The following is a 27,930-nucleotide window of genomic DNA, read 5'->3' as shown; positions in this document are numbered from 1 at the left end:
AGGAAATGGTCTCCCACATGGGTGGCAGAAACCCAAGTACTCAGAGCGTCATCTTGCTACCTCTCAGGCACACTAGACAGAGTGGGCAAACTGTGTGTGACCCAGGCACTCCAATATAGGACGCTGGCTTACCAAGTGGTGGTTTAGCCGCAACACCACAATGCCTGTCCCATTAGTATGTTCTTTAACAGTAGTTAACATGTTAAAAATATTATCAGTAAGAAATATGTAAGTTTTGCCGGCGCTGCGGCTCACTAGGCTAATCCTCCACCTTGCAGCACCGGCACACCGGGTTCTAGTCCCGGTTGGGGCGCCGGATTCTGTCCCGGTTGCCCCTCTTCCAGGCCAGCTCTCTGCTGTGGCCCGGGAAGGCAGTGGAGGATGGCCCAAGTGCTTGGGTCCTGCACCCCATGGGAGACCAGGATAAGTACCTGGCTCCTGCTCCTGCTGCACCGGCCGCAGCGGCCATTGGAGGGTGAACCAACGGCAAAAGACCTTTCTCTCTCTCTCTCACTGTCCACTCTTCCTGTCAAAAAAAAAAAAAAAAAAAAAGAAAGAAAGAAATATGTTTTACATAATCCAATAAAAAACAGCTACTCCTTTACAAAGAACTAAAAAAGGTGTTTCCTAATGTAGAAAAATAAATCAGAAAAAAGAAACCACCAAACCAACAAAGCAAACAAATAAAAAAATCTAAGTAGTAATGAAGGTACTCACCCAAAGGAACTGAAAGCAAGCACATACAGAGCTAGTTACATCAACGCTCCTACCAACACTGTTCACAACGGCTAAAAGATGGAAAGAACCCAAATGCCCATCAACACGTGAACAGAAAAACAAATCACGCTGCAGTGTGCGTGAGCTCCCGTGTGCAGATGGACTATTTTCTAGTCTCAAAATGGAGCCATGCTGGTAATGCTATAGCCAAATAACCCTGAAAATAGTATGTTAAGTAAAATAAGGTCTGTTTTCCTAAAATCTCTTCTTCCAGCACATCATGAGGATCAGAAAAGTGTTTGTGGTGCCCAAGTGCCCCGAACAGGACTCTACTCACCTCGGCCACGGCAATGGACTGCACGTCAGCGTTTGCGATGAGATGGCTCTTTGCCAGCGTCCCGGTGGCAGAGTCCCAGAACTGCACTTTACCGGCAGAGTCTACACTTATGACGGTGCCATCGGACAGGAAAGCCACACCCCACACGATACACTTCCGCTTGGACACGCCCATGTACTGCCTATCCACCATCATCTTGTGAATAGCGCTTCCTGCAATGTGAGAGAAGTGCAGACTTTAGCCTCAGAAACTCCCCGGCAGGCATGATGGGGTTACAGTAGTCACCCTAACACAGTCAGCTCCAGAGAACCCAGGCTTGGAGCTCCCAAACGGTTACCTGAAGAGGGGAGCAGGGAGAAAGAAGAAAATGGGATAGAAATCCTTTGAGGGGAGGTGAAAGGGAAGAGACCAGTGGGACACTCGCTTAAAGCCGGCCAGGCGTGCTCACACAGACACACTCTGCTCCCTTCCAAAACCCCAGGGGAAAGGGAGAGAAGGCCACAGTGACAGCAACCTAGCAGCTGGCGAGCAGAGCCCTGAAACTAAGTCCCAACTCCGTGTGGTGTCCTCGGAAAACTCAGGAACTGGTGGCTTAGAAGCGAAGGTGAAAGTGGGGCTCAAAAGGAAGGCCAACTGAGAGTAAGTTCAAGAGCTGTCAGACCCGCCCCAGACAGAGAAGCTGAGCAAATGCCCTCCCCAGAAACCCGGACTGAACGCTGAGAATGGCAGCTTCCTTCTTGGAGCGCGGGCGGCCAGGCCTCCGCTCCCCAGGCACAATGTGGAGATGACTTCAGGGGAATGTGAGGGGCCCAAGAGAGACCAGAAGACTCTGACTTCAGAGGCTCCCATAACCAACTGCCCACGCGGATGAATCTCCAGCGAAGCCCACCTTCTAAAAGCCTTGGGCAGGGACAGCAAGGTGACCCCCCGACTTGCGGGGAGAACCGTCTACAGGAAAGACAGAAGCTTTCAGAACAGGCAACGGAAACAGCGAGTAACAGGGAGCAAACAGGCTGGGTGGAGGACACCTGGCAGATATTACTGTTATTTGTCTTAGAGTTTGCATAAATTAAAAGACAGAAAGAATGCCATAAAAGAGAATATTCAGGGGCTGGCTCTGTGGCATAGTGGGTTAAGCCGCCATTTGTGGCAAAGGTATCCTGTATGTTTGAGTTCTGGCTGTTCCACTTCTGATCCAGCTCCCTGCCAATGCACCTGAGAAAGCAGCAGTGGATGCCCAAAAGTCCTGGGGCAGATGCACCCACTTGAGAGATCCAGATAGAGGTCCAGGTTCTGAGGCCATCTGGGAAGTGAACCAGTGATGGAAGATCTCTCTCTCTCTAACTCTGCCTTTCAAATAAATAAATCTTTAAAAAAAGAAAGAGAGAGAACACTCAACAACAACAACAAATAGCAGAAGGAAACATTAAATAGAATGACTGAAAGATAAAGATGACAAATGCTCATAAAAAGCATAGTAAAAAGTCAGAGGGATGAAAACTGACAAGGGAAGGGTGGGTGTCGCGGCTCCGCAGGTAAACTGCCTCCTGAGAAGCCTGCACCCCATACTACATCAGAGTGCCCAAGAAGTAGGCCCACCTCTGCTGTAAGATTTACTTACTTATTTCAAAGTCAGAGTCATAGAGAAAGATGGAGAGATTCCACCTGCTGGTTCATTCCCCAAAAACCCCAATGACAAAGGCTGGGCCAAACCGAAGCTAGGAGTAGGAGCTTCTTCCATGTCTTCCACGTGGGTAGCAGGGGCCCAAGTACTTGGGCCAGCCTCTGTTGGAATATGGAATGCAGGCGCTGCAAGTCACAGCTTTTACCTGCTATGCCACAACACCAGCCCCCAGATTTCTTTATTTTATTTGAAAGGCAGAGTTACAGAGAGAGAGAGAGAGGGAGAGACAGAGATTTTCAATCTACTGGCTCACTCCTCAAGTGGTCAAAATGGCTAGGGCAGGGTCAGGCTGAAGCCAGGAGCCTGGAACTCCATATGTGTCTCCTATGTGGGTAGCAAGGACCAAGTACTTGGGCCATCTTCCATTACTTTCCCAGGCATATCAGCAGGGAGCTGGATCAGAAGTGGAGCAGCCAGAGCTTGAATCGGCACCCGTATGGGATGCCACTGTAGCAGACAGTGGATTAACCCCTTTGCTACAACACTGGCCCCTCTGCCTCAGCTTCTGATCCGGCCTGCTGCTAATGAGCATCCTGGGAGACAGCAGGTGGTGGCTCAAGTATGTGGGTCACTGCCATCCATGTGTGAGACCAAGATGGAGTTCCTGGCTTCTGTTTTCAGCCTGGACAAGCTCTGGCTGCTGTAGAAATTTAGGGATTACACCAATGAATGGAAGCTATCCTGTTACCTGCCCCCCACCCACCTCCATTGCTCTTTCAAATAAATGACAATAAGCTTTTTTTTTTTTTTTAGTGAAAAAACAGATAGGAAAATTAGAAAAGCCCAATTCCAAATAATATAAATCCAGGAAAAGAAAATGGAGAAACTCATCCACAAAACAATTACAGGAACTTCCTACAGAACCAAAGGACATGGATTCTGGATTTAAAAAAAGCTACTGGATGCCTATATAATTCACCCACACACTCAGAAACAAAGCTATTTAATTTCAAAACAGTAAGGGTGAGAAACTCAGATAAAAGCTCCCAAAAAACAAACACAAATATCCAGATTCTAAACAAAGGATCCACTCACGGAATGGCATCAGACTGCCTACTAACACCGGAAGCTGGAATACAGGACAGCACAGCTTCAGAACTTCAAGGGAGACTAATTTCCAGCCTGGAACTCCTTCTCATGCATTCTTTCTCAGGACCCATCAAAGGAATAGACCAAGAAAGTGAATAAAATAGGAATGGAGAAGTCAAGGGGATCCCCTTTTCATAGAAGGACTGTGAAAAATCCATGTTTCAGACCTCAGTTGGGCGGCAGGTCCACAGGAGCTAAGCTGGAGGAGAGTGGGTCAAAAGGTTCTGGCAGCAAGAACACCAGCCACGCACCTGAACCTGATATATACAACTGGACGAATCTGAGCGTGAATCATCCAGAGAACAGAAAGTACACAGGAACGGAAAGGAAGTTCACCAGTGAGCAGTATTTATATAGTCATGATCAACAAGACACATTGACCAGTGGTCTGAACAAAGTCACAGCATACTCACACTGGAAAGATCAGGAGAAAGTGTGATGCCTAGGGCAGAGGGTAGAGAAAGAGGGCCCAGCTGTATAAGTCAGTAAACAAGGGTGTAAAAATGAAAAATCAAAATGTAGCATTATAAGCATGCTTTGTGCAGCACAAGAGATAAATACCAAGAGTTGGCTGAAAGTTGCAGTGGTTGCCTAAGAGAAATCAGAGAATACAGGGGGGCTCCTGCTTTTCTCTAACAGGCCCTAAGGAATTCTTCGACTGTATGCAAGTACAGCCAATGACAAATTTAAAACACTGAGGAAAACAGAGCTGTGTCTAACCTGTTTATCTCTGTACCTTAGGTGGGAGGACAGAGACGCCCACTGACAGCCTCATCACTGCAGGACTGTTAATTTCTGTCAATCTTCCAGGCCAAGAACAAAGTCATGGTTCTCAGTCTTTCTCATCTTACGTCTTAACACTAAGGCTGCCAAGTTATTATAATGAAAATATACTGCACCCCACTGAAGAACCAAGATTCCCCCCTAAAAGCAGCAGTAACCCAAGAAAGGAGTGATGTTCAGGTGGACATCTCAGAATGTGACAGGTTAGGCCCTGAAGGTCACTGAAAGCATGACCAAGGACCAAGGGTCAAGTTTTTAGAAACCAAGAAATGTGAACGGACAAATAAGACCCACCCCCTAAATGAACTCAGAAAAGCAGTCACCTGATTTGACATCAAACACACTAATGTAGTCTATGGAGCCAGCTGCAATGTGGGTACCAGAGGGATGCCAGCTGAGACTCAGGATACGACCTTGGGAATTGCACAACAAAAAAAGAAAGTGATATAAATATATAGCAAAGCGAGTCAGCTCTCCTTCCATCGTTATCAACTATGCCGATGTTCAGCAGCCTGAGCCCTCTCCTCTATCACCCTCCTGTAAAGCACTGTTCAGTAAGAGACAGCTACGCCTGGGTCCACAATGAAGTGTGTCAGATTTACTTTACTAATGTCTAAAGAAACTGTTGATGGGAATGTGAACCAATACAACTTTTTAAAAGTTTATTAGTAGTTAGCTAACAAAATTTAAATTTTGTGGCTCAGTAATTGCACTGGGAATTGATTTAAGAAAAAAAAAAAAACCTGCATTAAGTGCCCAAAATATGCATATAAGAACATTCATTGCAGAACTGTTTGTAACAATAAAAAATAAATACTACACATTGATAGGAATTTTGTTACATAAACTGTGGAATACCATAAAATAGAATAACATGCAGACTGCTATGACTGACAGATAACTATGATGCATCTAGCGAAAATACAAACAACATGATGCATCAAATGAAAATATAAACAAAAAATGTGTGCAAGAACTTTTCTATGTTTATATGAATATATGGAAAACTCTAAAACATTAGTTCTAAAATGTTCCTTCAGAGTGAAATCCTTATTTTCTATTTCATACTTGGCTAAATGTATGAAATTCTTAAAAGCATCACTATGCCTTTATAATGAAAAATGAATGTTCAGAAGATAGTAAAAACAAACAAAGCCGGAAGCTGATTAGCACAGGATAAATCTTATCAATGGACACACAGAACACACAGGACAGCCACCATTCTCTAGAAGAGTCAGGGCACCATGGTCCCCAGGCCAAACCAAACGCAGCGCAGGCAGGGCCTCTGCCCTTGTACCACAGTGAGGGCTGGCAGATTGGATGGTCTGTAAAGTCTACAATATTTACTAACCAGTGCTTTACAAAAATCGTCTTCTAACTGCAGCCCTGCAGGTCAGTGCTGGTCCACTTTTGGTGGAGTCCAAGCACAGACAACTGTTTATAAACCTCTTATCAATCTGAGGGCACCAGAAGTATGAAGAATCACTACTTTTTTTTTTCCCCAAGAATTATTTTATTTATTTGAAAGACAAAGTTACAGAGAGAGGTAGAGACAGAGAGAGACAGGACTTCCATGCTGCTAGTTCACTCCCCAAATGACAGCACAGCCAGAGCTGAGCTGATCCAAAGTCAGGAGCCAGGAGCTTCTTCCAGGTCTCCTATGCGGGTGCAGGGGTGTGTGGGGGCCCAAGCACTTGGGCCATCTTCTACTGCTTTCCCAGGCCATAGCAGAGAGCTAGATTGGAAGAGGAGCAGCTGGGACTCGAACCAGCGCCCATATGGGTTGCCGGCGCTGCAGGCTGGGGCCTTAACCCACTGTGCCAAAGCACCGGCCCCAAGAATCACTACTTCTAATGATGAAATCCTAGCTTCAAAACCTCACGAGGGGTCAGCACTGTGGTATAGCAGGTAAAGCTGCTGCCTACAGTACTGGCATCCCATATGGGCGCCAGTTTGAGTCCTGGCTTCTCCACTTCCAATGCAGCTCTCTGCTATGGCCTGGGAAAGCAGTACAATATGGCCCAAGTCCTCCCACATGGGAGATCCGGAAGAAGCTCCTGGCTCCTTGCTTTGGATCAGCTCAGCTCCAGCCGCTGTGGCCTTTTGAGCAGTGAACCAGTGGATGGAAGACCCTCCCCCTTTGCCTCTCTGTAACTCTGCTATTCAAATAAATAAATAAATCTTAAAAATGAAAACCAACAATAATCTCATGAACGCTTAAAATTTCACAAAAATAAATGATGGCAAATTGACTTTCATGGAAACACTTGGTTTTCCTATTTTGGAATTTTTGGTTTTTTGCATTATCACTTAACAAGGAAACTTCAACAATGCTACACACTGGGTAAAGCCTGGGCTACTGATGTCTACTAGCACATTGGTTGTACTCAGATAAAATTAACACACAGATAAAATATTACCCAGACCCATGGGAAAATATTCCACCCCCAGTGGTACAGATATATAACTTCTTGTTAAGGCAACTCACTGCCCCATCAAGCACAACCCTTACTTTTCTGCCGATCGAAATTTCTTTCAAATTCAATTTTTTCTGGGGTGATTTGAAATAGTTTCACAGATCCATCTTCACAGCCAACCTATTAGGGAAAAACAGGCAGGAAACAGAAGATAAACATTTTATAGGACTAAAAACACATACTCTTTATCTCTCTCTCATAATTCTCACAACTCTCTCATAATGCAGTTATCACTTGCCCTGTATGAGAAAAATAGTTTACGAGAGGAGAAAGTACTAGTATGAAGAAACTGGCAGTGTATTCTCGGCAGCTTCAAATCTGAACCAGAAAGCAGGCTAATACTGAGTTCTCATTAGTGACCTACTTCTGCATAAGACATGGAATAGAAATAGGACTTCATAGCATACCTCTGCTAGAGACCCATGACCTGAATAAAAGACCTATTAACCTTATAACCTAAATGGAGACTTCTTAGGATATTACACAAATTAGGATATTATGCAATTAAAGAAAGAAAGAAAGCAAGCAAGCAAGCAAGCAAGCGAGTGAGCACAGACCCACCACAGAAAATTAAATCTCTGAAAGCATGATGCCATTCAAATGGCAATCATAGTTCCTGGCTCCCAGCTCTGGCTCTAGCCCCTCAACCCCTGAGGGCACTGGGGGAGGGAACCAGGTGAATAATAAAAATTAACACTTGTTTTTTGTGCAATACTGTGTTGACACACAGTTGCAGATGTTAACTTGCTGAAGGACATCCCAGAACTTTCAATATACAAATGTGTGGTAACTGTACAGGCTGAAGGATATAACATCACATTTATGAAACATTTCTCACAAAACAGAGCACACCAAAATAAAAATCAGTCCATCTCCCAATTCCATAGAACACAGTTGCAGAAATGCTGAACTGAATTAGCCCTTTCATTTCATAAATGAATAAACAAGGTCCAAAACAGCAGCAAAAGGGATTATGGAGTTTTAATCCTCACTAGCAATTCCAATCTTATAGCTGGGGTTGCTAGGTCCCAGCTACAACTGGAGTTGCCGCATGCCCCAATACAACTTTTCTCTCCAAGAACACAGGGAACGAAGTCTGAGTGGGCACAAGAGAAATCTCAGTTTCAGTTAGCTGCTTTACTAACCAGAAGTTGAGAGCCACTGGGGCTGGCAGTCATGCTCCAAATAGGTCCTCCGAAGGCATCCACAGCATACTTGATGTTTAATGCCTGTAAGTCATACTCGATGATCTCGCCATTGAGTCCAGCACTGAAGAGTCGCTGTCCTTCCGCCCAACACAGAGCTTCTGTAGATCGAGACTCATGACCTGGGAAAAACTACAGAAACACCAGGGATTCATCAGCTACCAGCACTGAGTGGTCACAGGGGATGTGGTGAAACTACTCCCCTATGAGTAACTAGTATGGGAGTTTGTGTTGTCAGATCATATCGACAGACATTTTCATTTTTTTTCAGCTTCAAATTTTAGTTCCTTTTATACAGATGGTTTTGTTTCTTTTACTAGGATTAGTTCAGCAAAATCTTGCTAGGGGAATAAAGTATATACACAAATGTGGTTAGATGTATCCAATCCTAATTGATGGAGCCAATTTCCTAAAAATGCAACTATCTAAACTGGGTGGTGGTTTCAACATACATACAGACACAGGCTGTATAACATTTTGGTCAGCGACAACCTACACATATAATGGTGGTCTCATAACATTAAGTGACTGTTACTGGTTCACACAGCATACTTTCTGTTGTCAGAGTACTCCTTGAACTTATAAAAGACAGTTAACAAACAGCAGCAGGCAGGTCCTCCAGAAGGCGGCATTTCTCATAGGAGATGGCAGCTCCACGCTGTTAGTGCCCTTGAAGACCTTCAAGTGGGACAAGATGTGGAGGTGGCTGGCAGTGACACTCAGACGCTGACCTTGTGTAGGCCTAGGCTAACTGTGTGTCTGTATCTTGGTTTTAACAAAACAAAACAAAACAAAAATTGGGGGGCCAGCATTGTGGCTTAGCAGGTTAAGCTGCCACCTGCGATCCTGGCATCCCATGAGCACGGGTTTGAGTCCTGGCTACTCCACTTTCAACCTAGCTTTCTACTAGTAGCCTGGGAAAACAGCAGAGGATGGCCCAAGTCCTTGGGCCCCTGCACCCAATGGGAGACCTGGAAGCTCCAGGCTTTGGCCAGGCCCAGTCCTGGCTGTTGTTGACATCTGGGTAGTGAACCAGCAGATGGAAGAGCTCTCTCTCTGTAACTCTGCCTTTCAAATAAATAAAATAAATCTTTTCAAAAAATTTAAAAATAGATGCAAAAACATATAAAGTCAAAATGTATTTAAGCTATAATGAAAGGAGGCTGGTATCGCGGCTCAATAGGCTAATCCTCCAGCTAGCGGCACCGGCACACCGGGTTCTAGTCCCGGTCGGGGTGTCGGATTCTTTCCTGGTTGCCCCTCTTCCAGGCCAGCTCTCTGCTGTGGCCCGGGAAGGCAGTGGAGGATGGCCCAAGTGCTTGGGCCCTGCACCCCAGGGGAGACCAGGAGAAGCACCTGGCTCCTGCCTTCGGATCAGCGTGGTGTGCCGGCCGCAGCGCGCCAGCCGTGGCAGCCATTGGAGGGTGAACCAATGGCAAAAGGAAGACCTTTCTCTCTGTCTCTCTCTCTATCCACTCTGCCTGTCAAAAAAATAAATAAAAATAAAAATATAATGAAAGGATCAAAAAAGTCAAAAATTACAGTATGGCAACTAAAGCTAATTTATTAAGAAAAGAAATGTTTGAGACGTTTCCTGTAGGCCTAGCCTGCGATAAACATAAAGTTACAGTATCACAGTTATACTTAGGCCTGCATGTTTACCCCTCACTCACTGATCACTCCGAACAACTTCAGTCTTGCAAGCTCCTTCACGCTAAGTGCCCCATATTGATGTTCTCTTCTTTATTCTTTATACCATATATTTACTCTATGTTTAGATACATAAATGCTGGGGCTGGTGTTGTGGCGTAATACCGACATCCCATATGGGTGCCAGTTCGAGTCCCAGCTGCTCCACTTCTGATCTAGCTCCCTGCTAATGCCCTGGGAAAAACAGCAGAACATGGTCCAAGCATTTGGGTCCTTGCCACTCATGGGGGAGACCTGGATGAAGCTCCTAGCTCCTGGCTTCAGCCTGGCCCAGCACAGGCCATTGTGACCATTTGGGAAGTGAACCAGTACAGAAAGTTACCCCTCTCCCTCCCTGTTTCTTCCTCTCTCTCTGTAATTGTTTCAGATAAATAATTTTTTAAAAGAGAGAGATATAAATGTTTATCATTGTGCTATAATTGCTTGCCATATTCAGTACAAAAATACGTTCCAAAGATTTCTATCCTGGGAGCAACAGGTTGCACCATCCAGGTTTCTGTATGTATACTCCATGCTTGCCCACAAGGAAATCACCCAAGGATACATTTCTGAGTTCATCGCCATCATTAAGCAATGCTTAACTGTGCTTATACTGGATGTTATCAATGTGTATAAAAATAGGCAGCTTATTGTGTGTCAATTTTATATGTAAACAGCTGCTTAAAAAATAAAATAGGGGTGAATGTTCAGACTAACAGTTAAGATGAACCCAAAACACATCAGAGTACCAGGTTCAATACTTGGCTCCTGCTCCGGACTCTGATTTCCTATTAATGTATGGGAGGCAGCAGTAATGGTGACTGGGTTCCTGCCACCCATGTGGGAGGCCTGGACTGTTTCTGGGTCCCATGCTTTGTAGGCCTTTGGGAGTGAAACAGCAGGTGGGAATTTACTCTCCCTTTCTGTGCCTCTGCCACTCAAATAAATACAGAAAAAAAGTTAATGAAACAATGTAGCTTACTCTACATTTTCAGTGTCAGATTTCTAAATTGTTTTTCTAGCATTCAAAAAGTTTTCATACCTATCAAGGCATTTTCTTCCGTCTGTATTTGTTTGACACCAAAGGGACTAAGTCGGTATAATTTTCCTATTTGAACTTGAAAAGACTAAAACACACACAGGTGAAGGAGCTTGCCTGCAATGCCAGCATCCCATATGGGCTCTAGTTCGACACCTGCCTGATCCACTTCCAATCCAGCTCCCTGCTAATGCACCTGGGAAAGTAGCAGAAGATGGCCCAAGTGCTTGGGCCCCTGCATCCACGTGGGAGACCTAGAAGAAGCTCTTGGCTCCTGGTTTTGGTCTGGCCCAGCCCAGGTCATTGAATCCATTTAGGGAGTGAACCAGCGGATGGAAGATCTCTCTCTCTGTCTCTCCCTCTCTCTATGCAATCCTGAGCCAGAGGGTGTAGGGGGTCACCTGATCTCTTTAAATACAAAAGCACTACAGGTTTTTGTAGAATGAAACTGAAGAAAATTTACATAATAAACACCAAATCAGACTCCCAAATGACTTACTTTCTCCTGAAAGTAGTTTGCTGACAAGTTGTAAATTTCCACAGTGCCATCTGTTCGAGAAACAGCCAGTCTGTTTGACTGGTTATTGTACGCCACGCAGCGGATCCCTGATGGAATGTAATTAAAGAACCGTACTCGATGGACCTTAAATTCACCCATTCCTGGACGAAAAAGAGACACCGTTAAAAGTTCACTGCAGTATGTCCCAGGTATCCAATTTATCATCACTGTTCCGGGCGGGAGGCTCCAACTAGCTCTCTCATTAAAGTTCAATTCTAACTAACGATGCTTTCATGCCCCATATGAGAATCTGTCAAACAACCTCCTACAAGCTCAGGGCGGCCTGAAAAGAGACTCCTCAGCAAAAACCTAAAAGGCTCCTACGCCACAGACCCAGAATTCCAATCCTTTGGGGGTATCAGGAATCTGTATTTGAGCAAGCACTTCTCCCCAACTCTGTAACGTGCTAAGTTTGCAAATCACAGACCCGACCCAAACTAAGGTAGTGATGGTGGGGCTGATGGGGCAGGTAGAAACGAGAGCGACAGGACTCGGTCACCGACTCGGGCGGCCCGGCCTGACCTCCCGGTCTGTCGGCTGCCCACCCTACCTCCTCCCCCGTCAGCTCACACACTGGGCTCCTCAATGGTCTACCTATAAAGTCAAGATCCCGCGGGCGGAGCACGGGCGTCCGGCCAGGCCCAGTCAGAGCGCCCGAAGCGCGACACAGGTCTTCCCTCTCCCAAGGTCTAGGACGAAATCCGCACTCGGCCCCGGGACAAGGAGCTAGAAGAGCGAGAAGGGAGGCTCACACCCCTTCAGACCCGGCTCCCACGCCCTGTCCCCAACTTACCCACCGCCCGGCGATCGCTTCTCTCGGCGCTCGCCTCCCTCTGCCCCGGCCCCACGTGCGCGCGCACGCGCTCAGGCTCTGCCCCGGAAGTAGTCGCCGCACGAGGCCGGAAGTGCGCAGGCAGTGCTAGCGGCGGCGGCGACGGCGGCGGGAGGTTCGGTTGTCGCCCGTTGGCCGCGCGGCGCCGCGCTCGGCGGCCGCCATTGCAGGTCAGGCCGCGGGCGGGGGTCACGGGAGGCCGCGGGGAGCGAGGGCCGAGCCGGGGTTGGGGGGCGAGAGTGCGAGGGCGCGGACAGCTAGGGAGCTGGGGCCGGGCGGGGCGCGCGGCTCGGGTAGAAGAATGGCGAGCCGAATGGCGAGCCGAGGGGCGGGGAGCGGCGGGGCGGGGGAGGGGCGGCCGGCGGGGGAGGGCGGGGGAGAACCGCGCAGAAGTGGGGGGACCCTTGTGGCCCCCGGGGGGCAGGACTGGGCGTTGGGGGGGAAGGGGTCGGTGTGGAGGCGGAAGGCGGAGGGGAGGAAGGCAGCGAGCGGGGCGGAAGGGGTGGCCGAGCGCGGGCGGAGGACGGAGAAGGGGGCGGCGCGGGCCGGAGCCTGGAGGTACGTGCGGGAAGGGGCTCTTGCCCGGGCTTGGGAGGGAGCCCAGAGACTTGCGGGAGCGGAGTGGAACTGGAACCCAGGAAATAGCGGGGATAGCTTTCAGAAAGGGGTTTTGGAGGAGGGGGTGGGTAGCAGGAACGCGAGGGTCGCTTTAGGGGACATTTTAGTCGTGGGGAGGAGGCTACTGGGAGAGGTAATTGGGGGGTGGTTTTGTGGGTGGGGTTCTGGAGGAGCGAAGTGCTTCGGAACCGGGAGCGATTTGGAGCACGAGGGTGTTAGAGGAAAGACGCTGCGAGAGTGATGTTTGGGAGGCGGGTGAAGCGATTGGAAGCCTGCTCGGGTCGGGGGTGTGGAGGAAAGCAGTTTGGAGAATAGTTCCCTTGGGAGGCAGGGGAAGGGGTTAAACAGCCGGCCCCGCGATCCCAGCTCGGGATAATCTGGAGCGGGTTGGCGAACTGGGGGAAGCGGAACGAGAAGTCCCAGGGAGTGGGCGGGACTAGGAATAGGAAGTGTTTGTGGCTTTGGCTGAAAGGGGGGAAGGGTCAAAGGAAGAGGGAGGGAAGAGAAGATGGGGGCTAGTGGGAGAAGCCAGCGTAGAGGGGGACCCCTAGCAGGGGCAGGAAGAAAGGGGATGGGCGGGGGGAGATGGCGCGTTAGCAGTAGAGAACTTGAGATGGGGCCGCAGGGTAGCAGAAGATGGAGAAAACTGAAGTAAATCAACTGAAGCCATCTTACCACCCATTGTCTGCAAATACCGTATTTGATTCCCTCCCACGTGGGAATCCTAAAGTGATGGGAATACCACGTGTAATGCAGAGTATCTACACACGTTTTTGAACACACTTCACTGATGAAAAGTTTGGAAGCATTCAGTTCCACCTACCCTCTACGACTCCTTTTTGGAGGCAAGCAAACGACTCGTTTAGAATCAGGACTTGAGACTTAGTGACTTTGTAAACCTGTCAAGAGACAAGACCCCCGTGGAAACTAAAGCCATCCTCTTAAGTCACAAAACCACAGTAACATTGCTAATAAAAAAAATCATCTGTATTCAATTGTATTTAAAACTTCCTGAGTTGTTCATTTGGTAGAAAGATACATAGAGAAGTAGTTACTTAGAGAAAGGACCTTCCGGAACTCAGTCCCTGAAGCAGTTCGGTGTGTTTGAATTGTTACCCAGTTGTGTATGCCTGATTCTGTTCTGATGCTGCTTCTACAGGACGACTTAGTCCTTTATGAGCATGAACTGTTAATTATACATGCAGTGTTCAGACATCCTGCTGCGCACGTATTGAGAGTGTCACGTTCCTTGGGTAGTCGCCTGGCCCTGAAGGCTTACCATGTGTTAGGCACTGTGCTAAAAGCTCTATATTCACTACCTAAGTCTTTAAACAACATTTTGAGATAAGAGTTTCTATGCTCAATTTATTGTTGGGGAAACATTCAGTTGCCCATTGTCACTGTAGTGTGACTGACAGAGTCCAGGTCTGACTGACAAGTGAGTGTTTCACTGTGTCCCTCAAGTGCAGATCCTGGGACCAAAAGCAGCTCAGTAACTGCTGACCTGCCTAGCAATTTACAGTGGTGTTTTATGTCTTGTATTTTAGTTTTTGAAAAATAATTTGGGAAACGGCACTGCAACCTGCTGGTTTCACTCACAAGGTACCCTCAACACTGAGAACTCAATCCAGGTCTCCCCCATTGGTGGCAGGAACCCAGCTACTTGAGCTGTTACAGCTGTCTCCCAGAGTCTCCGTTAGCAGGAAGCTGGAGTCAGGAGCCAGAATTCAGGCAGGCACTTATGTGGGATACAAGGCCAATGCTTGTGCCAAGTTTTTTAAAAATATATATTACAACCTTGATTCCTTTTCTTTAAAAAAATATGGTTGAAGCATTGTTGTAGCAAAATTTAATTGTGGTTAGGTTTATCCATCCAGTCAGAGCCCCTTATTTTTCAGTTTTCTATGTGTTTAGTTGGATAGATAACAGTTTATTCTGCCACATTTTATTTTGGAAGCAATTGCTATTATGAGGATCATTGATCAGGCTGTTCTTCCTATGACCTTGGTAAACTTACAACGATTTAACAATATTTAACAATTGAGAGACCTAAGGATAAGAGAATTGTGTAGAAGATTAAAATGAGCCCGTGACAAAGAATGTCCTGTATTCTCTTGGCTTATTTTTCTTCACAGTGAGGAAAGAGCTTTAGGGTAAAGTTTTGAATCCAGGTGGCATGTAGTAGATTTCAGATTTGTAGAGGTTTCAGAAACCTAAATATCAACTGGAGATGATTAAAGAGCAAACTTGCTTTTTTTTTTAATAATGACTTTTTTTCTTAAGTTTTTTTTTTTTTTTTTAAAGATTTTATTTACTTACCTGAGAGGCAGAGAGAAAGAGGGCTTCCATCCGCAGGTTCACTCCCCAGATGGCTGCAATGGCTGGAGCTGCGCTGATCCGAAGCCAGGAGCCTGGAGCTTCTTCTGGGTCTCCCACGTTGGTGCAGGGGCCCAAGGATTTGGGCCAATTTCTACTGCTATCCCAGGCCATTGCAGAGAGCTGGGTCTTGAACCGGTACTCATATGTACCAGCATCACAGGTGGCGGCTTTACCCGCTACACCACAGTGTTGGCCCAAGATTTTGCTATTTGAAAGGCACAGTTATTGGAGATGGGAGAAGACAGATCTTCCATTGCTGGTTCACTCCCCAAATGGCTGCAATGGCTAGGGCTGGACCATACCAGAGCCAGGAGCCTCTGGGCCTCTCATGTGGGTGTCAGGGGCCTAAGAATTTGGGCCATCTTCTGAGGCTTTCCTGGGCACATTAGCAGGGATCTGGTTGGGAAGTGGAGCAGCCAGAACATGAACTGGCACCCATATGAGATGCCAGCATCACAGGTAGCAGCTCTAACTGCTAAGCCACCGCACTGGCCTCCAAGATAGATTGTTTTGAACTGCCTACCTCACACATATAGTAACTACTTAAGTGACAGGTTTTAGGATCTCCACAGGTTCTTGGCTTAACATTTTGTAAGAGGTGCTGTGAGAATGAGGCTGATACATGTAAGTTTCAGAAGTTACAGAAATGTAAGTTACAGAAGTGTGGTGTGCAAGGGGGCTTGTGGAGTGGTTAGGGTCCACATCCTAGCTCTGCTAGTTTTTAGCTGTGTGATCACTGAACTAGTTTCTCTCAGCCTGTTTCCTCATCTGTTAAATGAGATGACCGTGCCTACCTCATAGATTGTTGTAGATGCAATGAGAATCTAAATGAGTGTTTATGAAAGATTATGCAGAGAATAGAGCCCTTTGTATTGATAGTGCTCTGTCTGGATTTGTTCTTATGAAGTCACACATGGTGTGTGGGTTTTGGGTTTTGGTTATGGTTCCCAATGTGGGTCTGGATTGGTCCATTGAATGCTGTCTCCTTTGCTTCTCCATGACTTGTTTTGGGGCCTTGAAGTCACCTGCACCGCTGTCTTGAGAGTGCAGTGTCCTTAGCCAGGACCTCCAAACTAACCTGGTAGTGACCTGGGACAAGCTTAGATATAAGTAACATTTCTAGAAATTTTGCAGCTCCACAAAGGGCATTGTTAAAGGAAAAAATTTGAGAAAATGCTAGAAGTACTTAAAAAAAAAAACCAAACACTTCTTTTACAGAGCTAAGGTGTTCTGACTACTTCAGGAATACAGAGTTTGTGTGGTATTTAGTTAGCTTATTAGTCCAAAAAAATTAAGTAAAAATTTTCACTCTCTTTTAAGATGGGGGGTAGGGCGCATAATTTATTGCTAGGGAAAGAGGTTTGATTTTTTGCTATACTTCCCCATCTCTCCAGGGCTGTATTCTGGTTATGGTCTATGAAACTGATACCACTTGTTTAATAAGCCACTTTACAGAAATTTCTTCTTGGCTCTACAATTAAATTAGTCAATGTGCAGTTACCGTTTGTAACCAAAGAAATGAGTGTTAGTTGCCTTTAACCAGATCTGGAATTGAATTTACTTCTGAGAGAGATTTGCTGGGAGAACTTTTCTGCTGATTCCCTTTTCCTTTCATGATTTGATAACTGCCTCAAGTGTTGCTTGCTCTTGATAGAGTGGCAGTTTTTAAATAAGTCAAATCTTAACTAGAAAGTGCTCTTATCTTTTCGTGCTAGAATGACTTAAGACTAAAGAGTTAAGAATATTTCCATTCCACAGAGAATTTTCATGTAATGTTTATTACTAATAGGATTCTACTTGTACAGGTAGAGTAGCCTTTGACCAAAATGCTTGGGATCAGAAATGATTCTGATTCTGGAGTTTTTCAGGCTTGGGAATATTTGCAGACTAGATAACGTGAGTATCTAGAACTCTGAAAACCACAAATGCTCCCAAATCTGAACCTTTGGAGAGTCATGTCAGCATTTCAGATTAGGGATGCTCAACCTGTGTTTTATTTCTCTGTGTACCTGTTTGGTTTTTTCTGCCTGCTCTTCAGGGAGTGGAGATGATTGAGCTGCAAATACTCAACTCCACACTAAGTGAAACACACAGTTCATGTTCCCTGCCACCTCCATCAGGTGTGCTTAGCTACTCAGACCCTACCAACAGTTGCCTAGAGTGAACATCTCATGGAGCAAGAAAAGAAATAATAGAGTTTAGACATTACAGGATGTTTTAAGGCACTGAAGTAGAATTGTTAAGCTCACTAAAGGGATGCCCTCCTCCGTGTTTCTTGCTGACTTGGTAACTACAACGTCATGTACACAAATTACGTGTGCCTGGCTCAGTCCACAGGTTCCTGAGCTAGACTGCTGAGGCTCGTATGTCATTTGTACTCTTGTGTGTATCTGCAGCATCACAGTAGGTCTGTGACCAAGCCTGACTGGGTTTGACAGCAGAATTCTGACAGGACTGTGCTACTCGGGCAGGACCTCCTACATCAGCATGTACAGGTGTACACTGAAGCACCAGGGACATGCTGGGGTGCAAGTGCAGCTACTCTGTCTCCGCAGCCGGGCACCAGTTTTCCATTGCCCACTTAGGACACTGTTCCGAAGTCTGAAAATTTTCGAGCATTCAGTTTGCCTAAATGCTCCACACATGACTATCCTCAGCTTGGGGTACAAAGGCTTAAAGATAGATTTTGACTGTCAAAAAATTGGCACTGGTTTCTTCCCTGCATGGATCTTAGTTCATGTTCAACTGTATGAACACCTTATTGCTTCTCTACAACTGCCTGTACTTTGTTATAAATTATACCCATCAAGAAAAATAATACTGTATCAGTTCATCGAATGTTTATTTGGAAGAACTTGTTAGTTAATCTGTTTGTATTATTCAGCCTTTTTTGATTTGTGGCTAAAAGTTCTTCCCAGTCTCTAAATTATAGCCAAAGTTAATGCTGTCAAAATGCTGATTTACTTACCCTACCCTGTAAAAAAACAAGCTCTTCATCTCAGTAGATGCTAACACCTTCACAGCAGTTTTGCGAACAGTTGGTCTTCACAATAGTTTAATGAGTCATACTCTAGATTGTAGCCCCATTGGCAGTAAATGACTTGTGCTTGGTCACACTTACTGTTCCAGGCTTGAAAGCTTGAGCCTGAGTTTAAAGTGTTATCCTTTCTCCTTTAGGAGAAAAGATTTTATATTTCTTTTTTAAAGATTAGTTATTTAGGGGCCAGTGTCGTGGCTCACTTGGTTAATCCTCCGCCTGTGGCATCAGGATCCCATATGAGCACTGGGTTCTAATCCTGGTTACTCCTTTTCCAGTCCAGCGCTCTGCTGTGGCCCAGGAGGGCATTGGAGGATGGCCCAAGTGCTTGGGCCCTGCACCCGCATGGGAGACCAGGCAGAAGCTCCTGGCTCCTGGCTTCGGATTGGCACAGCACCGGCTGTGGTGGCCATTTGGGGAGTGAAGCAATGGAAGGAAGACCTTTCTCTCTGTCTCTCTCTCTCACTGTCTATAACTCTACCTGTCAAAAAAAAAAGATATTTAAAAAGCAGCATTTGAAGGATCTTCCATCCATGGGGTCACTCTCCAAATGGCTGTGACAGGGTGATGCCAGGAGCATCATCTGGGTGTCTCATGTGGACTGCAGGGACCCAAGCACATTTTTTTTTTTCCCATGCACATTACAGGGAGCTGGATCAGAAATGGAGCAGTTGGGACTTGAACTAGCGCAGTGGCGTATCCCGCTGTGCCCCAAGAGAATTTTAAAGGTGCCTCTGGTTCTTTCGACAGTAGTTGTGGGGCCTCTGTCTGTAACATGGTCTGTTTTGTATGTTACGCAGTCTCAGGCGCTACCACAGTCTGCCATTCTGCAGAGTCTGGCTTATTCAAGCATGCTGTCTCAATTCCCTGTTGCTGCTCTGACCAGCTTTTTTATGTACTCATTGCCTGCCTAATGCCTTGATTCCTCTTTTCATTCTCACTGGCTCTTGGTTTTCTCTTTGGGGAAGGAGGAATTGGTAGTGCTACGAATATACCACCCGTGAGTTGTGTGCACTGTGTGTCTCAGTAGGCTCATCTACAAAATTTGGTTGAATAACTACATTACAGCATCATACTTTTTGGATAAAGTGCCACTAGTATACCAGGGGACTTCCAAAAGTTCATACAAAATAAGTCAAATGTAAGTTTAATTTGGTTCCAAAAAATTTCAAACCCATGCATTTTTTTTCTTTTTTTCTTTTTTTTTTTTTTTTTTTTTTTTTTTGACAGAGTGGATAGTGAGAGAGACAGAGACAAAGGTCTTCCTTTTGCCATTGGTTCACCCTCCAATGGCCGCCACAGCTGGCGCACCGCGCTGATCCGAAGGCAGGAGCCAGTGCTTCTCCTGGTCTCCCATGGGGTGCAGGGCCCAAGCACTTGGGCCATCCTCCACTGCCTTCCCAGGCCACAGCAGAGAGCTGGCCTGGAAGAGGGGCAACCAGGACAGAATCCGGCGCCGCGACCGGGACTAGAACCCGGTGTGCCGGCACCTCTAGGTGGAGGATTAGCCTATTGAGCCACGGCGCTGGCCAGAAAATGTGTATTATTAAAAAATGCATGGAGCCGGCGCCGTGGCTCAATAGGCTAATCCTCCGCCTGCGGTGCCGGCACACTGGGTTCTAGTCCCGGTGTCCACTCTTCCTGTCAAAAAAAAAATAATAATAATACACATTTTCTGTGAACTTACTGAGGACTCCATCTGTTTGCACAGAATCCAACCCCGGAATTCTTTTTTGTTTTTAATGTAAGCCATGCTAGCTGCTGCTTATATTTGAAGTTCAGTTGAGTTGACCAACTTCCTATTCCCAGAATGTCTTTGGTGTTGTAGGGCTAGAGCTTCATGCTACCTCATACAGCTGTTGGTGGTGGTCTTCTCCCCAGAGATCCGAAATGAAGGTGAGTGTGCCAGTAAAGAAATCTGCCTTGTGCTTTAGTCAGGCATTTGCTGAGCTTGAGCACAGTTAATGCTAAGTAATTTTGTGTACTAAGTCAGTAAACACTGGACAAACGCCCTCCCCGTAGACCCCAGACATGTGTTCAGAAGACTTAGCCCATCCCCTCCTCTCTGTCCTTCCAGAGTGGCAAGTGCAAGTGCAGCCAATTGTCCTCAGGCAAGAGGGCCTCATTTTTGTTTTTGTTTTTAATCTTTTTTAAGATTAATTTATTTGAAAGGGAGAGACAGGTTTTTCCACCTGCTAGTTCACTCCCCAAATGGCCACAACAGATGGACTTGGGCTGTCCTCCACTGCTTTCTCGGGCCATAATCAGAGAGCTGAATTGGAGGAGGAGCAGCCAGGGTATGAACGGGCATCCATATGGGATGCTGGTTACAGGGGGAGGCTATGCCTACTATGCCACAGCACTGGCCCCAGCAAGGTCCCATTTTAAAACAACTTTTTTTTTTCCCTCATTAAACATTGTTTTAATGGGTCTCAGAATTCTCTGATAGATTTTTGGTCAACTTGTTTCTATTAAAACTGCATTGCATACACAAAAAAATGGTCCACAAAACATGTCTTGTTTCCTTTTGACAGTTTTATGATGCATTATCATTGACCACTTTTTATTATTAAACTTAAGTGGCCAATTGAGCCAAATAGTTCTGAGACCGTCCTTTGACCACTGATAAAGACTGGGGTGGCGGGCCGGTGCCGCGGCTCACTAGGCAGACGCCTATGGCGCCAGGACCCTGGGTTCTAGTCCCAGTTGGGGCGCCAGATTCTGTCCCGGTTGCTCCTCTTCCAGTCCAGCTCTCTGCTGTGGCCCGGGAGTACAGTGGAGGATGGCCCAGGTCTTTGGGCCCTGCACCCGCATGGGAGACCAGGAGGAAGCACCCGGCTCCAGGCTTCGGATTGGTGCAGCGTGCCGGCGTAGCAGCCACTTGGGGGGTGAACCAACAGAGAAAGGAAGACCTTTCTCTCTCTCTCTCTCTCTCTCTCACTCTTTAACTCTGCCTGTCAAAAAATAAAATAAAATAAAAGACTGGGGTGGCAGGTGTTAGGGATGAGCATTTAGCCTTTTGAACTTTCTGAATAGACTTCATGGTCTTGCCAGCTCTAGCAGCCTTCTTGTGCACTGCTTTGATCATAGCCACAGCAACTATGTGTCTCATCACAGATCACAGGCAGCAAAACAACCCAGAGTAGACTAGTCAGAGAAGCTGACAACACACGCGGGCTTGCCAGGAACCTTATCAACGCTGGCAGCATCACCGGATCTCAGGAATTGAAAGCTGTTGTCCAGCTTCTTTCCAGAACAAGAGTCCTCTCCTTCAGCTTAGTAAACTTGGAAGCAGTGTGAGCTGTGACAGTCCAGTCCAGGGGCGTAGCCAGCACTGATTTGTTGTGGATGGTTTAGGATAATCACCTGAGCAGTAAAGCCAGCTGCTTCCGTTGGTGGTGGTTTTTGCTGTCACCAGCAGCTTTGCCACTATGAACATCTTTGACAGACATGTTCTCAACATTGAGGTCCACGTCCCCAGGGAGAGCGCCACTCAAAAGTTTCATGGTGCAGTTCAACAGACTTGAAGTCGGTCGTGACACTGAGTGGAGCAAAGTTTACTACCTTGCGGCCGGCGCCGCGGCTCACTAGGCTAATCCTCCGCCTTGCGGCGCCGGCACACCGGGTTCTAGTCCCGGTCGGGGCGCCGGATTCTGTCCCGGTTGCCCCTCTTCCAGGCCAGCCCTCTGCTGTGGCCAGGGAGTGCAGTGGAGGATGGCCCAAGTGCTTGGGCCCTGCACCCCATGGGAGACCAGGAAAAGCACCTGGCTCCTGGCTCCTGCCATCGGATCAGCGCGGTGCGCCGGCGGCCATTGGAGGGTGAACCAACGGCAAAAGGAAGACTTTTCTCTGTCTCTCTCACTGTCCACTCTGCCTGTCAAAAAAAAAAAAAAAAAAAAGTTTACTACCTTGCCAGTTGTGAGAACACCAGTCCCCATTTGGCCCACAGGGACAGTGCCAATACCACCAACTTTGTAAGCATCATGTAGGGGTGAACACAAAGGTTTATCAGCTGGTAGAAGGGTGCAGTCCAAGGCTTCCAGCAGTGTGCTTCCAGTGGCACTGCCATCTTTATGGGTGACTTCATTCCTGAACCAAGGTGTGGTAGCACTGGGCTCCACGCGTTCTCGCTGTTCCAACCAGAAATAGGCACAAATAGTATTGTAACCAGTTTTCTTAATGTGGCTTCTGACTTCCTTAACAATTTCCTGCTGTCTCTTTTGGCTGTAGGGTAGCTCAGTGGAATCCATTTTGTTAAGACTGACACTTAACCTGCTTCACATCCAGTATGTGAGCCAGAGGGCATGCTCACAGGTCTGCCCGTTCTTGGAGATACAGCTTCAAACTCCCTGACTCCAGCACCAGCTGTCAGGACAGCACAGGCAGCCTGAGGTGTGCCTACAATCGTGTCCTGCGGCATCAGTGACAGTCATACTTCGCTGGTCCCAGATTTCCGCAGGGAGCTGTCAGTGGTTGTAACCATGCTCAGGAATTCAGCTTTCAGTGTATCCGAGACCCAGGCATGCCTGGAAGAGCCCTTTGCTGTCTCAGCAGCCTCCCTTTAGTGGTGCCACCACATTTGTAGACCAGATGGTGCATGTGCCTGATTCTATATATCTGATGATGATGTTGAGAGGAGTCTCTTCCTGTCCTATTGTGGCTTTGCTTTAGCATTAGTTTTCACAGTACCTGTATTCTGGTGGCAAACAGGTTGCAAAAAAAGTAAACCATTGTTGTAGAGTACTCCAAAGTTGTCAGCAGGTGGTGCTGTTGCATAAAATGAAAGTGTCATATATAAGTGGTGTATTTTCGTAGTGAAAGGTGGCTAAAGCATATGATGTGAGTTGCTTTGAAAGTCATCTCACCATTTACTGAAATTGTCCAAGGGACTTTGAGTTCTCTTGGTTTTATTATTAAAGGGCAGCCTTTGGCCTTAAAATTACAACATAACCAAATAGTAGACTTGAATTTATATCATTGCTGAAGAAGTAGAATCTAATATGATTTATTAGTTTGTTTACAAATATGAAGAGTAGGGGCTGGGGTTGTTAACGTAGCTGATAAAGCCGCTGCCTTGCAATGCCAGCATCCCATGTGGGTGCCGGTTCAATTCTCAGCTGCTCCACTTCTGATCCAGCTCACTGCTAATGCACCTGAGAGGGTGGCAGAGGATGGCCTAGGTGCTTGGGCCTCTGTACCCATGTGGGATACATGGAAGAAGCTCCTGGCTCCAACCTAGCCAGCCCTGGCCATTGCAGCCATTTAGGGAGTGAACCAGTAGATGGAAGATCTGTGTTTCTTCTTCTCTGTAACTGCCTTTCAAAGTAATACATACTTTTTTTTTTTTTTAAGGAGTAGAAAATAAAATATACTTGGGAAAGGCAAGTTCACGTAGTGGTCAAGAGGGTCTGTTTGATGTATGGCTTAGTTTCTGTCCTCTTAACAGGGGCCGGCTCTGTGGCGCAGTGGGTTAAAGCCCTGGCTTGAAGCGCCGGCATCCCATATGGGTGCTGGTTCTAGTACCGGCTTTTCCTCTTCTGATCCAGCTCTTTGCTGTGACCTAGGATAGCAGTATAAGATAGCCCAAGTGCTCGGGCCCCTGCACCCAAATGGGAGACCTGGAAGAAGCTCCTGGCTCCTGGGTTCGGATTGGCTCAGCTCCAGCCGTTGTGGCCATCTGGGAAGAGAACCAGCGAATGGAAGACCTCTTTCTCTATCTATACCTCTCTCTGTAACTGTCATTGAAATAAATAAAATAAATCTTAAAAAAAAAAAATTCTCTTAATGGTCTTGAACACAATTTTGATACCAGTCACTTTTCCTTAATGTAGTTGACTGCTTGTGATCCTAAGCAACCTTCGCCTTATGGTATAGAATAAAATGCTTCTGAAGCACTTAGGAAAAGTGCCAGGCCCCTGTAGGGGTAAATTATAGCCACCATCAGTAGTCACATCCTAAATCTTTCTTCTTTCTCTCTCTACAGCTTGTTTCAGTTGCTTTTTAAAGACGGAAAGCTCATGGTGCAAATTGTTATTTCCAGGTGAGTGAATGTACTTTGAATTGTATTTAGCATGAACGATGGGGGTTATACAAATTTGACATTTTTCTGAAGGAATCGGGGTCCTCGGTTACATCATGCACAAATCCTGGCATTTTGAATTCTAGTTCAGTGCATAGCACTGCCCAGTTTCCCAGGAACTGGTGCTAGGAGATCCTTTGGGCATTGAATGGTGGTGTAGGACCCTATTCATCCTTCACCCCTCAAAAATATTGTAACCGCCAGCCCTTTGCTTGCAGTGCGGGGGCTGGAGGCCTGGCAGAATGGGTGCTGATGGAGCTACAGGGGGAGATCGAGGCTCGCTACAGCACCGGATTAGCTGGAAACCTCCTGGGAGACCTACATTACACCACTGAGGTGAGGGGGCTTTTCTTTCCCGCTTAATGCCTCAGGAAAGCAAGCTACACCAAGGTGGTGCTCCCAGGACCCAGAGTGAGGACTGCCCTCAGGTTTGTTATTCAAGTCTAGCTAATCTTTGAAGCTCTGCTTGTTCTCCCCCAACCTCTGTGGTAGCAGGGAAATTTAGCTTTGGGGAATTGGGAAAAGGTCACATTTCTGAAAGTGGAAATTCTCTTACATGGAGCCACAAAGAAGGAAGCTGGCACAGGGGTGGATAGTCCTTTGTGGCTGCTCAGCTTAGGTAGAAGCAGACCAGCGTGGAGCAGAGGTGCCAGCTCTGCCTGCGTGAGCTTTTGAAGGCAGCTGAGTGCTCTGGCCTTGCCCTGAACCTCAGGCATTTCGTTCTTGTTCTGCCAAAGGGAATCCCCGTGCTGATCGTGGGGCATCATATCCTGTATGGGAAAATCATCCACCTGGAGAAACCTTTTGCGGTCCTTGTCAAACACACTCCAGGGGAGGACTGTGATGAGCTTGGCAGCGAGACTGGCACCCGGTACCTGGTGACAGCACTCATCAAAAACAAGATCCTTTTCAAAACCCGCCCTAAGCCCATTATCACCAACGTCCCCAAGAAAGTATGAAAGAACCTCGGATTTTCCCCAGAGAGCGGCCAACTCCGTGGACTCGTGCTCCACTGCCACCTCGAGGACGGCTCGACAGCTCCTTTGGACCACAGGGGGGTCCTGTTCTGAACACAGGCCACCCACTGGGCATGAACTCGGATCCCTTTCTTATGGCGGCCGGTTCTCTCGGTGGAAATCTGGCCCCATTTCCACGGAACCCATCTCCTTTTCCAGCTTCATCAGGCTCACTGGCTTCAAATCCAGCACCTTTCCAGGCCGGTGCTCGTGACCCAAGCATGGCTGCTTTTCCAAGAGGGATGAATCCCACTGGCACAGGTGCAGTTGCTTTCCCAAGGCCAGGTGGCCTATTGGGTCCTGGCCCAGGTCCAGCTCTGAATGCCAGAACAGGGTCCCTTCCAGGCCCTGGACCTCTGTCTAACCCCAGGTTAGGGAGTCTCCCAGGACCAGGTCCTTTGTCCAACCCAAGGCCAGGTGGCCTCCTAGGAGCAGGTCCTGACCCCAGAAGTGGTGGCCCCATGGGCCCTGGATCTGGACCCAATCTGAGAGCAGGTATCTTGTCCTCTGGGAATGGCCCTCCCAATCCTAGGCCAGTTGGGCTGGGCCCTGGGCCAAATGCCAATCTGAGATCGGGCTTTTTGGGTACAAACCCTGCCCCTAGGTCAGGGATGTTTCCAGGCCCAGGCCTTGGGCCCAACCCAAGGGCAGGTGGCCTGGGTCCAGGCCTTGGGCCCAACCCAAGGGCAAGTGGCTTGGGCCCAAGCCCAAATCTGGATGCAAGAGCCAGTGGCTTCTTGGGTACTGGATCTGGTCTTAACTTAAGAATGACTGGACCTCAAGGACTAGATCTTGCCCCCATTCTGAGAGCAGCGGGTCTTTTAGGAGCAAACTCGGCTTCTCTTTCACAAGCATCTGGAAACATGGGCACAAGCTCATCTTCCATGGCAAGAGTTCCTGGCCCTATAGGTCCAAACGCAGGTCCTGGCTCTCGAGGACTTGGCCTTCCAGGGCCAAATCCATCACCTATGTCAAGGGCTCCTGGCCCCATAGGCCCTAATTCAGCTCATTTCTCAAGGCCAGGTGGCCCCATGGGGGTAAATACCAATCCCTTTCCAAGGGGGACAGGTTCAGGGGGACTGAACCCGACTGTCTTTTCTCAGTCTTCTGGCGCATTGGCTTCAAACCCAGCTACCTTCCAAAGGTCTGCTGGCCTCCAGGGCTCAACTTCAGCAATTTTCCCAAGAGCCTCTGGGCCACTAGGTCCCAACTCAGCTAACTTCCCAAGAGGCACGGGGCTTCAGGGTCCAAGTTCAGCTGCTTTCCCAAGATCTAGTGGCCCATTGGGCCCTGGTCAAATTGCTTTCCCCAGGTCAGCTGCTGGGCACCTGGGCTCTTCTCCAGCAGGCCCTATGGGTATCAACCCAGCTCCTTTTGCAAGGCCAGCTGGGACCTTGGGTTTAAATTCTGCTTCTTTTCCAAGGATGAATGGCCCTGTGAGCAAAAGCTTGGTCCCCTTTCCTAGAGTGGGGAGCCTCCCTGGCACAAACCCAGCTGCTTTCCCCCGACCAGGGGGTCCAATGGCTGCAATGTACCCAAATGGAATGTTACCCCCTTAAATACCACTTTCCCTGCAGGACCACCTTGGTTTCCAGGCTCTGTGGTTCTGGACAGGGACTGTGTCTTAGGAAAAGGGTAGATAGGGAGCTGCTGTCAAGAACACAGCTGGGGCTCTACATCCCGTGAGCCATTCTTTTTCCTCTCTTGACTGAAGGTGAAATGTTATTTGTGGGGCATGGACTGAGGAATCATCATCCTTGCCTTGAGAGAAAGGAGCTGCAGCCTTCCAGAAGGCAGCTGTGCTTTTGTTGCACAGCTTTCTGCCCCTTGTTTCTTACCAGTTTCTTGTTCTTGTGGACTTTTCCTCAGGGATACATTGCCCACAGGTCCCAACTCACATGTAGTTCCCTGCTCACACTGCTCTCCAGAAATGTTGCATTGGTGAACGGACCATGCTTAGCTTGGACCTGGGCATCCTCTACTGCCATACCTTTCCCTGGGGGCCTCGAACACAGAACAGAGACATGGACAACTACTTCACAAAGACCACCAGATACAATGTCGGCTTGCTGACTGGGCGTAGAGCTCTTTCCCTGGGCTTTAGAGGCGGCCAGGTGTAAGGCTCCTCTGCTCATCCAGCTCCCTCGCCACTGGTACATCGAATCAATGAACCTCTCAAATTTAAACTGATGTTAATGGGGTTGGGTGGGGAAGGGGATGAAGGGGAGAAATCACAGTGCTTCGCTCAGCCTGCTGTGAAAGGATGGTTGGTGTTTTTCCTGCATTGTATCTTTTCTTACTGTTTCTTTAATAAATGGGATGAGAGGGCTGCTGTGGTCACTGCATTTTGTTACCTGTTGCACAGAGAAGGGAATTGACCCTCAGCGTTT

The 27,930-nt window shown here is 47.4% G+C and overlaps 3 protein-coding genes across 5 annotated transcripts in view; 2 read left to right on the top strand and 1 right to left on the bottom strand.

Annotated features, from left to right (window-relative positions):
- The window catches only part of UTP4 (UTP4 small subunit processome component), a 30,407-nt gene extending 17,903 nt beyond the window's left edge, over positions 1–12,504 (bottom strand). For 2 of the 3 annotated variants that reach the window (XM_051847225.2, XM_051847226.2), the window contains exons 1-6: positions 12,373–12,504; positions 11,520–11,680; positions 8,233–8,424; positions 7,123–7,207; positions 4,934–5,023; positions 1,055–1,266 (exon numbers count right to left, since the gene is read on the bottom strand). In XM_051847225.2, the coding sequence (XP_051703185.1) occupies positions 1,055–1,266; positions 4,934–5,023; positions 7,123–7,207; positions 8,233–8,424; positions 11,520–11,678 (738 nt within the window). In that variant the 5' untranslated portion in view covers positions 11,679–11,680; positions 12,373–12,504. Of the gene's footprint in view, positions 1–1,054; positions 1,267–4,933; positions 5,024–7,122; positions 7,208–8,232; positions 8,425–11,519; positions 11,681–12,173 lie in introns of all 3 variants that reach the window. The other variant, XM_070062639.1, reaches the window with a different exon arrangement.
- CHTF8 (chromosome transmission fidelity factor 8) lies at positions 12,504–27,869 on the top strand. The gene is made up of 4 exons (XM_051847250.2): positions 12,504–12,581; positions 24,429–24,485; positions 24,743–24,860; positions 25,262–27,869. The coding sequence occupies exons 2-4, from the start codon at positions 24,463–24,465 to the stop codon at positions 25,481–25,483; spliced, it is 363 nt and encodes a 120-aa protein (XP_051703210.1). The 5' UTR covers positions 12,504–12,581; positions 24,429–24,462; the 3' UTR covers positions 25,484–27,869.
- On the top strand, positions 25,480–27,869 carry DERPC (DERPC proline and glycine rich nuclear protein). The gene has a single exon (XM_051847242.1). It carries the CDS (start codon positions 25,480–25,482, stop codon positions 27,097–27,099), a length of 1,620 nt encoding a protein of 539 aa, XP_051703202.1. The 3' UTR covers positions 27,100–27,869.
- Positions 27,870–27,930: the final 61 nt, after the last annotated feature.

This window comes from Oryctolagus cuniculus, chromosome 18 (assembly GCF_964237555.1).
Source record: "Oryctolagus cuniculus chromosome 18, mOryCun1.1, whole genome shotgun sequence".
Taxonomy (NCBI): domain Eukaryota; kingdom Metazoa; phylum Chordata; class Mammalia; order Lagomorpha; family Leporidae; genus Oryctolagus; species Oryctolagus cuniculus.
Note: the sequence above shows the minus strand (reverse complement) of the source record. Positions and strands in the feature narration are given on the sequence as shown.